Source organism: Lontra canadensis, unplaced genomic scaffold, assembly GCF_010015895.1.
Source record: "Lontra canadensis isolate GAN:19392208 unplaced genomic scaffold, GSC_riverotter_1.0 scaffold53, whole genome shotgun sequence".
NCBI classification, from domain to species: Eukaryota; Metazoa; Chordata; class Mammalia; order Carnivora; family Mustelidae; genus Lontra; species Lontra canadensis.
Genome location: NW_022631047.1, coordinates 43,439 through 57,099, shown reverse-complemented (window position 1 = coordinate 57,099; position 13,661 = coordinate 43,439). Strand labels below are relative to the sequence as shown.

The following is a 13,661-nucleotide window of genomic DNA, read 5'->3' as shown; positions in this document are numbered from 1 at the left end:
GGTTTCAGAGTTTTCAAAAGGAATAATATTTACTCATAATTAGACAATTAATTTAATATGTTAATGAATTTACTAAAATTCTTTACCTACAAAATTCCTGGGAGGGAATTATTCCACTTTCCATCATCTGTCCTTTCTGTGGACATAAGATATGCATTTTTTGGGCTTCTGCCATATGCTGGATGCTAACTTTCACTCTATAAAATTCACATTGGGCAAAACTGAAGCATAAAGTAGATCTGCTCAGTGTTAAGACACATGAAATAAAGTGTTTTGAATTTTGTATAGGAATGATTACATGGTGTGCTGATATTGACTGTATTAAAATAATCATTAAAAGATATTTAGATAAGAACACAAAACTATCATGTGGTCCTATCAGTCACCAATTATTTATGTTATAATGAACAAAAATGTATGAAACTCTTACTAAATTGTAGCAGTTTTAAAAATGTCTTCATTTGTGTATTACATATAAATTGTGTGGCTTAATTTTATTCACATATACCGTTGTGCATAAGTGAGATTACTTGTATAAAGCATAAATTTACCCTATTAAAGCAAAAATATATTCCTGAAAGAAAGTATTAAAGACATATTTTATGGTAACTATGACTGGTTTAGACAATGTCACTTTTAATGGCTTCTTTAATTTGTTTAAACATAAGTGCTTTGAAATTTTTCAAGTGTCTTTGCAATCAATTTCTCCTCTGCCATCTTGTATTTATAAACAAATACTTGAAATATTGAAAATAAAGAACAATTCCAGGAGCTTCTCTATAATTTCATAGATTATAGAGGGCATAGATAAACTCATTTCTACATCTTAACCCAACTTTCACTAAGGATCTAAGGTCCCAAGTTACCCTATGATTTGTCACTTAAAGAAGTATTATTTTAACACTTAAAATGAAGCAAGTTATAGTTAAAACAGGGGTTAATACAATGTCTTTCCAAGCTTGGTTGGCAAGATGATATGATCTTAGTAATGTTAATGATTCAGGCTAGCCATAATTTTATCTGCTTTCTTAACAATGGATGCAGGGTGATTAGCTGAATGGATAAACAAAAGGTACATGGAGTTTTGTGTTCTCAAGACACCAGCATTAACCTATAGTCCAAATTAGGACATAATTTAGATACAGTATTTCCGCAATAATGGCCTGAAATCAGAGCAGAAAAATAATAGAAGAGTTTAAATTTTTATAATAGTCCATAACTGCACAAGGACAAGAACTTAACAGTTGGGTAACACAGAATAACAATTTCTCAATAACAACAGATTAATTTGTGGACAAGTGAATTTTTTCTCTAATCTTAGGGAAAATATTAAAAATTCATTGTGTTGATTTAGACTGGGGCTGAGGTCTCTATCCTTCTACACCATAAGAGATGTCAGGCTTGCCTTTATGTTTTGTATCTTCCCACTGAATGGTGACATAGAGCACCTGACCATGATTAGAATCCTTACCATTTATTCATTCAATAATTACTTTTTAGATGTTTATTATGTGTTGGGCAAACTTAGTTTTGGAGAATACAAAGATGCTAGTGACAGCTGTATGTGTAATTTTCTTCTTACAGCAAAGGGTGAGAATTCTACATTATTTTACAAATCTCAGATGCCTTTTCTCATATCTAATACAAGGAATATACCCTCCACCCCACTCATCTTCTGTGCACTGCAATGATCTGAGAATACATCTCTAATATTTAATTTATATTCATTATTTAAGACTTATATTTAGTTTCTACTGTAACCAGGATGCAAGGGAGTAAGTGCCCCTTGCTCTGGTGTTCTAAAGAGATCAGGTTTGGCCACTCACTGCTGATAAAACGCAAAGGCAAAGAAATGCATGGTGGTGAAACAAAAAAGGAATTTATTTCAGTGACACTAATACCAGGAAGACAGTGGACTAGCATCTCAAAGACTGTGTCCAAGTGCCAAAGTGCCAAAGTCCTCCCAGACTTATACAAGGGAGATGTGGGAAATGTGAGTTGGTAGCGGCAGGCAGGCAGTAAATTGAAATTGATCATTGTCTTGGAGATACTCTTGTGGAGTCTTGCTGACTTAACAGTTCTTACGGCTTGAGAGGTTAATTTCAGTTCCCATCCTAGAAAACCCAGTCACAGAAAATTATTCAAAGAAGGTATCAGAGGAGAGCAATAATAATTTCAAGCAGGAGATATCAACAATTTAGATAGGAATAGGCTTTTTGAGATCTCCATCCTTTTGTTGATTAATTTAACAAATACTTTAGTAAGTGATGGCACTATGGTCAGCCCTTTGGTAGGCAATAATGAACAAAGTATCCCATTTTCTAGCAAAATGTTCATAGTCTGTGGAGATCTAGCATCGAGAAAGATGACATTCCAGTATAGGTGAAAACTTCTAATCATATTGATAAACATACTGCATCACAAAACTCATGTAATCCTATCTGACTATAAATTACAGCAATACAAAGCCAATTTTATAGATGGAGCAAAGAGGGCAATGCGAATTTGAGGACTTTAGTGTTGGAGATCTACCATCAGACAGAGTCGTATAGGACATGATGAACACCAAAGAGATCTGATTATTTAAGTATACAAAGACTTACTGTGACTCAAATCAGACTGATGGAGAACGATTAAGTATTATCTATCAGTGAGAGAATCAGTGGTTAATCCCATATTCTATGGTTATGGTTGTGGTTGTTGTTGCTGTGGATAACTCTGCTCAATCCAAAAATAACAGAAACTCTTGCCAATGAGAGATGATATTTTCATACAGGCATATGTTACATTTGAGATTACCAGTGGAAGAGTTTGGGATACTAAGCTTCTTTAGTGAAAGCAATTTTCTGCATTTAAATTTAGGGATTAAGTTTAATTCCAAAAGAGTAGTTGTCTTCTGAATTTTTAATTTCCTAAAATATGTTATTTTGGGGAGAAATCTCCATAAGCCAAACCTGGTATTTTTGGTGAGCTTATTTAGTACTCTTATGAAGGAAGGGCTTTTGTGGAAAAAATAGCAACCTATTCTGACACTCTAAGATTTTTTGGTATATGTTCATGTTGCAAGATTTCTTACCTCCCCCAGCAATTGGCTTCTTTGGGGGCACAACATTGATCTGAATCACTGTTCAGATGCATATTGGCCATATATACATTATTTGTTCCCTATGAATATCTGTCTCATTCTTTAAAAGGAGAAGAAAGCATATTCATTTAAAGAGATTGTTAATATCTTGTGGGGGGTAGGTAAAATGTTAGAGTTTAAAACATATAATGTTGCTCTTCTCATCTGGTTATTGTGTCATGAGTCACGATGAATAGCAAAGTCTCCAAGTGACACCCTGTACTGGTGGTGTGGGAAGTTTCTGGAGATGGTGGAGCTGCAGATCATTTTGAAGAACTACAATCCAGAGAAGGACAAATGCTTCTCAGGACATTCGGGCTCAATTCCACTCCCTGCCCCAAGTTTTGGGGGACTAGCAGCACTGTGATGAGTCCATGATTGTGGATATTCCCCACATGGACACTGAGACCCTGAAGAAACTCAACAAGAAAAAAAAAATTAGTCAAGAATATGACCAAGAAGTGTGATGCCTTTTTGGCTTCAGAATCTCTGATCAAGCAGATTCCACAAGTTTTGGGTCCAGGCCTGAATAAAGTTGGCAATTTCCCTTCCATTCTCAACCCACAATGAGAACATGGGGCCCAAAGTGAATGAAGTAAAGTTCACAGTCCAATTCCAGATGAAGAAGTTGCTATGTCTGGCAGTGACTGTTGGTCACATGAAGATGGCAGATGATGAGCTTGTGTGCAACATCCACTTAGCTGTCAACTTCCAGGTGTTGTTGCTTAAGAAGAATTGACAGGAGGTCTGGGCTTTATACATCAAAAGCATCATGGGCAAGCCCCAGCACCTGTACTAAGGCACACCTTGATAAACCCTAGTGCTAACATTAAAAAAAAATGTAATATCCACATGAGGAACACTAGTATTGGTTTTATAGCATAACATTTTTCTGTGCATAATGGATTGAGTCAATAAAATCAGCTTCTCATGGAAAGCATAGAAGAGAAGTAATGATTCCTTTTTATTTTCTCTTTCTATCCACATTATTCCCATTCACTTCACTCACTTTAACAACTGTCATTTGCAATCATTATTCTCTTTGCCCAGGATATCCATTTAATTATATTTTTTACTTTTACTCGGAATTCTTACTGCATTATTGCAAATGCTGTGAGCAGTCCTATATTTTATATTCATATGGCCCTGGGTATATGTTTTTATAAAAGATTAATAATTCCATACCTAAATGTCTACCTTTTTATCTGTTGCTCAAAATCTTATAAGGTGGTGATGGTCTATTCTAATAATCCAAATGGCTAGTGCATGCCTGAAATGTAGTTGCTTTGAAAGTCTTTTCAGAAATAACATCTGAATGATTTTCACTATAAGAATTAGGAAGAAATTGTAAGAGACCCTTAATCTCAGGAAACAAACTGAGGATTGCTGGGGAGTGGGGAGGGAGGCGTAGGGTGGCTGAGTGGTGGACATCGGGGAGGATATGTGCTATGGTGAGTGCTGTGAACTGTGTTAGATTGATGATTCACAGACCTGTACCTCTGAAGCAAATAATGCATTATATGAAAAAAATGCATTTTTTTTCATATAATGAAACAGCAAAGGCAAAGAAGACACAGAATGTGGAGAGCTGAAAAAAAAAAACTTTTGATCATTTGTTCCTATAAAGCATTATAAAGTACAACAGGTAAGAAAAAAAGAAGGAAGAAGAAATTATATTTGTGAGTTTCTTAATCTGCTCATAATAAGCTGTTAATATACACATAATAGGTATTAAATATTGTTATTGGTTTTTCTTTTAGTTTACCTAGTTTGTGCATGGACTTAATTTGTCAAATATATCTCAGTGTTTCCTAATGTACATTGATAAAGGCTTGAAAAAGTCTTAGAAATCTTGACTGTGGTCTTTGATGTAAATTCCTTGAAAATAGATCAGAGATAGTAATAGATATGGTTTGGTAGCAGGTTAAATTGAGTGTAAGATGAATGTAGGATCCACAATGTAGTTTGAGGATAAAGGGAGGCTTGCTGGAGAGTCAAAATCCTATTCTCAAAAACCCTTCTTACTGGGACACATGGTTGGCTCAGTAGTTAAGTGTCTGCCTTCCACTCAGATCATGTTTCCAGGGTCCTGGGATTGAGCCCCACATTAGGCTCCCTGCTTGGCGGGAAGCCTGCTTCTTCCTCTTCCACTCCCTCTGCTTGTGTTCCCTCTCTCACTGTGTCGCTCTCTGTCAAATAAATAAATACATATATGTATTTATTTTAATTCTTACTGAGGAAACAGTGTGACTTTTTTTTAAACATATGTGATAATGACCAAGAAATAAAATAAAGGTGAAAATTGAGATAATACCCAAAGCAGACAATGTTTTTGTTATGCATATGACTTTAGGGTTAAAAAGAATCAACCTTTAGCAATTATAGTGAAACTGACACTAATTGTGCTAAGGCAGGAAAACTGACATTTTCTTTGACAATGATAACATTACCTGGCCAATAGGCTTCTCATGCTTAAGTTATTGCATTGATCAAATTAAATTTTAATTTCATGTAGTTTTTCTCCCCCACTAGATAAGTTAGATAAGTTAGATAAGTCTCCCCCACTGATAAGTTAGAGCAAGAATCCTCCTTCTCATCATTCAATCCCCAAAGCTTGCCATAAGTAAGAAAAGCCTGAATGAGTTATTAAACATTACAAAGTCCTTTAATGTAACAATCCTAATATTGAACATGAGCTTTTATTCATAATTTATTACAAGTGAAAGTCAGGGTGAAGATGAAAGTAACCCAACTAGCCTGGGTTTTGAGGTGAAAGGAAAGTGACTGAAATGCCAGTTCTGAAAGCTGCAATCTCTGTACATTGAACTTTCTACCTCAATTTCATCATATTCATTCACCTGTAAATCGGAAGCAATAATGTTCGCTTTCTAAGAAGTTTTGTAAAATAAATACTGCATGTGATTTGCTTAATACAGAGTAGAGTGTGTAGAATATTATCAGTAGATGTTATTTATCTTCCGTACTTCCCAAAACCCTAAAGTCGGTTCTAGATGCCACAAATAAAGCTCGGTTCTCCAGAAAGGTGAACTTCCAGTGGTTTATCATAGTTTCATCCATTTTATACGTTTGGTGTATTTTTACTTTGTCTGTTCTTTGCCTATTTTTTAATTTTTTGAGGCATTTGATCTGCCTAAGGAAAAATACTTCTGACTAAGAGAGATGAGTAATGAATAGCACCCCATAAAGTTGTTGGCAGGATTAAATGAGTCAAGACAAAGAAAACAATAGCTCTAGAAGGTAGGATTGCTGAAAATTTTTATGTTATCTTCTACCCCCTTCTACCTCCTTTCTCTTCCTCCTCATTAGCATCTTAATTATGATAAATGGTGTAAATATTTTTTAGTATGTATGAGTCTCTAATCTTTTAATATTTTAAAGTAGATATTTATATTTTATTCCCAGTCCTCTGGTGATTGTGTTTACTTGATTTCATGGAAATGACAAAGAGAATCAGAGTTTTCTAATACCATTCATTTCTATTACTGGGTAAGAATGAAAAGTTCAGAAATCCACATCAATCCTGACACTCTTTCCATCAAACTAAATGCCCAGTGTCTCTTCAAAGGAAACCACTATCATTCAGAATCATAATCATTAACCCAGATGTTTTACTGCATTGAAAAAAAAAACTTGAATTTACAGAAAATTCTGAAACAATATTCAGTTCATCAAATGTATGGAGGGCAATGATTCGGAACTTTAATATGGGAGTGGAAAAAAGAGGAAATACATAACTCTAGTAAAGGAAAGGGAATTTTGAGAAAGTGTGATAATAGTATTTACAAGAACATCATCCTTTTAATGCTCCTTATACTTTCATTTACTGGAGAAAAACATAACCTTTTGGATAGTATCCTTAAAGGCTTGCTTTACTTGCTGGTTCCTGAGGGTATATATAAATGGATTCATCATAGGAGCGACAGAAGTATTCAGAATAGCCACTCCTTTGGTCAATGATGCTTTTTCTTTTGCAGAAGGGTTGGCATACATGAATATGCAGCTTCCATAAGAGATGGAAATGACAATCATGTGTGAGGAACATGTAGAAAATGCCTTTTTTCTCTGACTGGCAGAGGGTAGTTTCAGAATTGTTCTAATGATGAACATGTAGGACAAAATTATTAGTGCCAAAGTGAAAAGCAGAATCACTATGGCAGAGTAAAAACCGATCACTTCTAAGAGCCATGTGTCTGAGCAAGATAATTGCAAGAGGGGAAAATAATCACAAGCAAAGTGATCAATAACATTGGAACCACAGTAATCTAAGTGGAGAAAAAGAATAACTGGTGGGAAGATATTTAAGAATCCTGCCAGCCAAGCACAAAAGACAAGTAAAATGCAGACTCTTTTGTTCATGATGGTTGTATAATGCAAGGGTTTACAGATGGCAACATAGCGGTCATAGGACATGGCAGTTAGAAGGTAAAATTCAGTTATACCCATGAAGATGAAGAAAAACAACTGGGCTGTACAATTATTGTATGAGATCGTCTTGTCTCTGGTGATAATTGTGCCCAGAAATCTAGGAATACAGACAGTTGTAAAGGATATTTCTAATGCAGAGAAGTTCCTGAGGAAGAAATACATGGGGGTCTGTAGATGGGAGTCAACCAAGGTGAGAGTGATGATGGTCAAATTACCAGTGACACTTAATATATATGTGATAATTAAAAAGAGAAAAATCATAATCTGAAGCTCTGGGTCATCTGATAGCCCTAGAAGAATGAATTCTGTGGGTACTGTGTGGTTTTTCATTGCCGATCCTTTCTTCCCCGCTTTAGAGCAGAAACTGTGTATTCCCCTGTAGGACATAAAAAATTAAAGCAAGATTGAGGTTAGAGTACTGAATCTTAAAAATATCCACAGTGATGAATAATCTATGAAACCCAAAAACAAATGTTTTCCTTCAGCAACTCTCCAATTTCTAGTGGACCTCACATTCAAGTAATACATATTATTTGAAGTTAAATACTGATTTCTTTTTGTTGAAAATGCACTGTCACGCACCATGGATAAAAAAAAAATCTGTGTTAACATTTAAGCAGAAGCTATTTATTCTAATTTTTTTTAAATATTAGGATTCTAATTATTCTTGAAAATATTTAGCTCCTTTTTAAAGAATCTGAAGATATTCTAATTGATATTTTTCTTTTCAATATTATAAAAACTAGTCTGCATTATGGATAATCTAAATATAGGGTTTGAAATCTCACACAGGTTACTTAGGCCCACCTCCACATTTTATATTTGGAAACCTACATTTTTTAGGGAACTTTCACAAGGTTACACAATTAGTCACCATAGTAATCATCTCTCTGTAGAATGTGCATGTTTATCCATGGGAATGTTTTGTTGGCATTCTCTCATAAATTACTTTCTTAAGGGTTTGGTTGATGCTATCACACTCTTATCCTTTTTTTGTTTTTGCTTTATTGATAAAAAGTCAGAAGGATAAGAAGGTAACCTTCTATTAGTAAATTAGTTGCCTAGAGTATATGAAATCATTCAATGCATAATCCTTTTTTTCCTTTTTTTTTGTTTACAATACTGTTATGGAAAATGAACAAGTGGATGGTCAAAATAAATTAACTGGGAAGCAGAGATTCTTTCCAGTTTTAAAAATAATCTCGTTTTTGTGACAGAGTACATTTTTTAATTAGAAAAAAATGAACAATCCAATACTTATTTCTGTTTCTGCTTTAGGATTTTATTAATAGTCTCTAGTAGTAAGCAAGTATTTAATTTTTTTAAAGATTTTATTCATTTATTTGACAGACAGAGATCATAAGTAGGCAGAGAGGCAGGCAGAGAGAGGGGGAAGCAGGCTCCCTGACGAGCAGAGAGCCCGATGTAGGGCTTAATACTGGGACCCTGGGAACATGACCTGAGCCAAAGGCAGAGGTTTTAACTGAGCCACCCAGGCACCCTAGAAATTATTTAATTTTTAATATTATAATGGTTGTAAATCCACAAACATATATGCAAACATGATTTTTAAAACATTTAAGTAAAATTAATATTCCATATATTATATTGAAGAATAAAAAATTTACTTACTTCCTGATTCTTCTTGATGACCTAGTCTCAAATTTTAACAACTGATTTGCTTAAACATTTACACAATTTAAGAGCTGGTAAATCGAGTTAGCAAAATATTTGGTTTCTACTGTGCTCTCAAAACAAGTGTGTTGATTTAACTTTTTCATGGTTCTTTGGGATTATAATTCTCTTTGAATCACAATATCCTTCATTCCTGATACTATAAAATGCAGACAATGTTTTATTATAATTCAACTCATTCTTGCTTTTCATCTCTCTCTCAAACTCCACATACAATTCAGTTACACCTAGGTTGACTAGTACTTTCCCATTTGCCTCTTTTCCTATACTACAAAACACTTATTTATCCAATCATTTTTCTTTCTATTCACGCAAACATTTAAAACCAATATTTTGTAATTCTGTGATTATACAACTATAAAACCTAAGTAATATTTTCCTTAAGTTCATGGACTGCTATATTTTCCTGCAAACACTGTTTTGAGAAACAGAATATATGGAATGTTCTTCTCTATGTCTGACTTACAAATGGAACTGGACTTATTTTATCTGTGTCTTTTTGTTGGTCCGGGGTAATTCATTAAGTAAATAGAGTGCCAAGGAGAAGAATCATTAAAGACAGAGCTGAATCATTTTTATAAATATTGATTAAGAAGTACAAAAAGCAAAATGATTCAGGTAAATAGACAAATATACAAATGGCGAGATACTAAGTATGTGAAAGCTTGATTTAGAATTTCATACTTCTATTGCTTCATGGCCTTTTGTCTAAGATGAAGTGTAGAATTTCACTCTTCTGTGATTGCATAAGGAACCCACATTTTTCTTCCAGATACTGGACTTGTCTTCAGTAGAATTAGTGTGCTGATATCTTCTGCATTTTGGCAACCTAGAGAAGAATTCTTTATCAGGATGAAATGGTGGAAAACACTGCTGTGGATTTCTAGTATGACTGATTGTCTTCTGAAATGGACAACCTCTTAAAGACTGACAAGAAGGTTTATACCTATATTGACCCTTTGAATTTAGGGAAGCCATTCCCAAGCCACTCCCTAATGTGGCTTTTATTGCCTTTTGACGACTTTCTTCACTGTGTTATTTACTTCCATTAAACAGTTACTTATATTTGTGCGTATGACATCTTCTCATATTGATAATATTATGAATCAATAAAATAAATATCCGGAAGCTGGCATGGGATATTTTGAACTTGTTTAATCCACAATTCCTTCAATGAGAGATGTCATTTTTATTCCTAGAAGGGTAATATAATATAGAAATATAGGGGCGCATTGGTGGCTCAGTGTCTTGGGCCTCTGCCTTCAGCTCAGGTCATGATCTCGGGGTTCTGGGATCAAGCCCCACATCAGGCTCTCTGCTTAGCAGAGACAATACATAGATGCTGAGATGTGTTGAATTTATAACTGCTACATATTAAAATAGGCATTGGAAATATTTATTCAAGATATTTCAGTGGAGATGGTGAAACTGCTTCTCTACTTATGAAAATTCTATTCCTTTGCCTTTAGTTTTGTATCCAAATAGCAATTCTTTTTATATTTTATTCAGAGCTTTTATTGATTACCAGGCACTGACCATAAAATTATCTCATTTTTTCAAACAGGCAGACAATACAAAACCATCTGAGGTCAGTGCTATTATTATTCAGGTAAAGAAAGAGTGAGGCAGAAAGAAGTTAAACTGTCTGGTGTCCACCATTTGCATGTTTGTAAGCAACACAATCTTTAGTGACTCACAGAGAAAGGGAATGAATTTCTATCTCACAAAGCACTGCACTTCATGAAATATCCTATTAGCCATGTTTCTTCTCCATATCTTTTCTCAAACTCCTAGATACTGGATTGTCTCTCTCTTTCCTCCTTGATCACCCTCTCACTCTCTAACTTTCTACCCTTACTGCTTTATTCCTAGTTCCTAATAGCTGTCTAGCTTTTCTCTAGGCCTCAGAATAATTTACTTTTAATGAAGACTGATTACATCTGTTACCCTCCTATCCACAAGCTAGTAGGCATCTGCTTTTTAATAATGTGTCAATTACCACCATGTATTCTGAGGTTGATGACTGACTATGTTTTAGGTCAATGAAACATCGTTCAAGCTACCAGGTTTCACTCTCCTCAGGGAGTGAAAGATGAATTTTAAATACAAATAATGGTTTGCTGTAACATGTTCTAAATCAAAGGTGAAATTTATTAAATCAAATGATTAAGGGATCCAAATCTTTTAAGACTTTCTCTAAAACCTGAACTGGCATCATATTACTTAATACTTCCAGTATGTATTACTAATCATTTTCAGTGATATATTATCATGCTCTTGCGGAGGTAAGCCACTCCACAAGATGTTGGTTGGTCTCCTAATTACTGACTACCATTATTTAATTGAGCTATTAGTCTATAAGTTGAACATTTAATCTCAGAAGTGTAATGATTGACAGATGATGTTGGACCTCATAAATTACTAGATGTAACCCATATAGTTATAAGAATTTTTTGTGTGTGAAAAAAATAAGGGTTTGCATCATAGGAGTTCCTACCATTAGAAAGTTCCAATACAAACCTTAACAAGAATTGTTCTCAATAACTTCATGAAAAGTCAATACACATCAAATAAATTGATTTTTGCATAGTTGTCAAGAGGCCTAATGTAAAATAAAAGAGGAAAATGAACACCAAATGCATTAGAAAATATTCAATTAATTATTCCTTTGTCATACAAAATGTCTAGTTATGATAAAATGCACATTTTATTTGATCACTGTTTTAAAAGCTAACTCACTGTTATGTACATTATTACATGTGTTTATGTTGGGTGAAATATTTAGTCAGTACTCTGATTGCTATGACACTGAAATCATTCTAAATTATTCAAATGTATTTGTGTGTTCAGAAATGTTTATCGAATGCCCACTACATGGCAGGTACAAGTTCTAAGGGAGGAGTATTAGTGATTCTGGTAAAAGTCTAACAACTGCTTTTCAGAGGGTGGAGGTGAGGGGCTGATGTGTAGAGCTGATCCTGTTCCAAGATGTGAAGTCTCTCACATGGCATGTTTCAAGCTACTGTTGTGGGCTTTCTGAATGCAGAATTGAGAAGACACAACACAACTGCCTTTTGGGAAGCATTTAGTCAGGCCCTTCACCCTTCTGCGTGGACCACAGCATTTTGTCTGCAGAGGAGACCAAGATCTTTCCTCTCCTAGGGTGAGCGATGTGAGAGAAAGCAGACAATAAGCAATGAACATGATTGATTCCTAAGTTATAGGGTCTTTTATAAATTAATAACAATTTTGTAAAGGAAGAGAAAACTGAAAAACCTTGGAAGTAGGGTGCTACTATAATTTTATGTAGAGAAATCAGGGGAGGCCTTATTGAGGTGACATGCAGCTATCTGGGAGAGGAGTGTGTCTGGTTTAAGAACCATCTAGTGTAAATGCACTAAGGCCTTAGGAGGAAAAATCATGTGACTTGCTAAGAAAGGTTTATTTGGTTCTTCCTTTCCAATATTAGTAAATGCATTGGTGCTTGTCTTGCTAGTCTCCTGGATAGAACAACCAGTATAGTACTGAACAAATACAATGATATTGAGCTTGTAACTGAATTTTGTTAAAATGATTTTTCTATGAACAAAGTATATCATGAAGCATATAAGTTTTTGCATCATTTGTGCCTAAATTAATTGTATTTGTAAGGTATTATATCAAAAGAACCAGAAAAGGTATGAGAAACTTATAATCTTCAGTACTGATTATCAAAAAGAGCAGTTTCACATCAAGAATTTAAATACACTACTAAGGGACGCTGGGTGGTTCAGTGGGTTAAGCTTCTGCCCTCAGCTCAGGTCATGATTTCGGGGTCCTGGGATCGAGGCCCATGTCGGGCTCTCTGCTGAGCAGGGAGCCTGTTTCTTCCCAACCCCCTGTCTGCCTCTCTGCCTACTTGTGACTTCTCTGTCAAATAAATAAACAAAACCTTAAAAAAATTAATATACTACTAAGAAACAGTAAACATACTCATATTTGGTATCTAGGAATATTTATGTCTTCAGGATTTTTTAAAGAACTGATATGGTTTATGTGTTAATTAAGGAGTTGCTAGAAATAAGGGCTACCTCATGTTTTCCATAAATAAGTGTGACTTCATAATTGTATTTTAAATTGATAAATTATATGGCACAGAAAATTTTAAACTGGGTACTTGAAAAATACTTTGGGACTTCTCAAAAAGAGTAAATACATCAGTTTCTTAGTGATAGTTTTTTACATAGTTACTAAGTATGCTATCATATGGAGAGGATAGTACATGTAATATTCCAGTAAGACTAATTTATCTTTACAGTTTTCATATAGTAAAATAATAATAATGTTAAACATGACAATATTTTTGAAAGAATGTTTCCTGGTGAAATAAAACAATTTTAACTCATTGATCGTACAG

General features: G+C 34.5%; 1 protein-coding gene and 1 pseudogene across 1 annotated transcript; one reads left to right on the top strand and one right to left on the bottom strand.

Annotated features, from left to right (window-relative positions):
• Positions 1 to 1,765: 1,765 nt before the first annotated feature.
• On the top strand, positions 1,766 to 3,923 carry LOC116877539 (annotated as a pseudogene).
• A 3,038-nt stretch (positions 3,924 to 6,961) lies between these two features.
• On the bottom strand, positions 6,962 to 7,900 carry LOC116877583 (olfactory receptor 6C3-like). Its single transcript, XM_032874345.1, has one exon. It carries the CDS (start codon positions 7,898 to 7,900, stop codon positions 6,962 to 6,964), a length of 939 nt encoding a protein of 312 aa, XP_032730236.1.
• Between the last annotated feature and the right edge of the window lie 5,761 nt (positions 7,901 to 13,661).

What these genes read in the sequence shown, in the direction of transcription:
- LOC116877583 (XM_032874345.1), bottom strand. Translation starts at nt 7,900, where the DNA reads ATGAAAAACCACACAGTACCCACAGAATTCATTCTTCTAGGGCTATCA.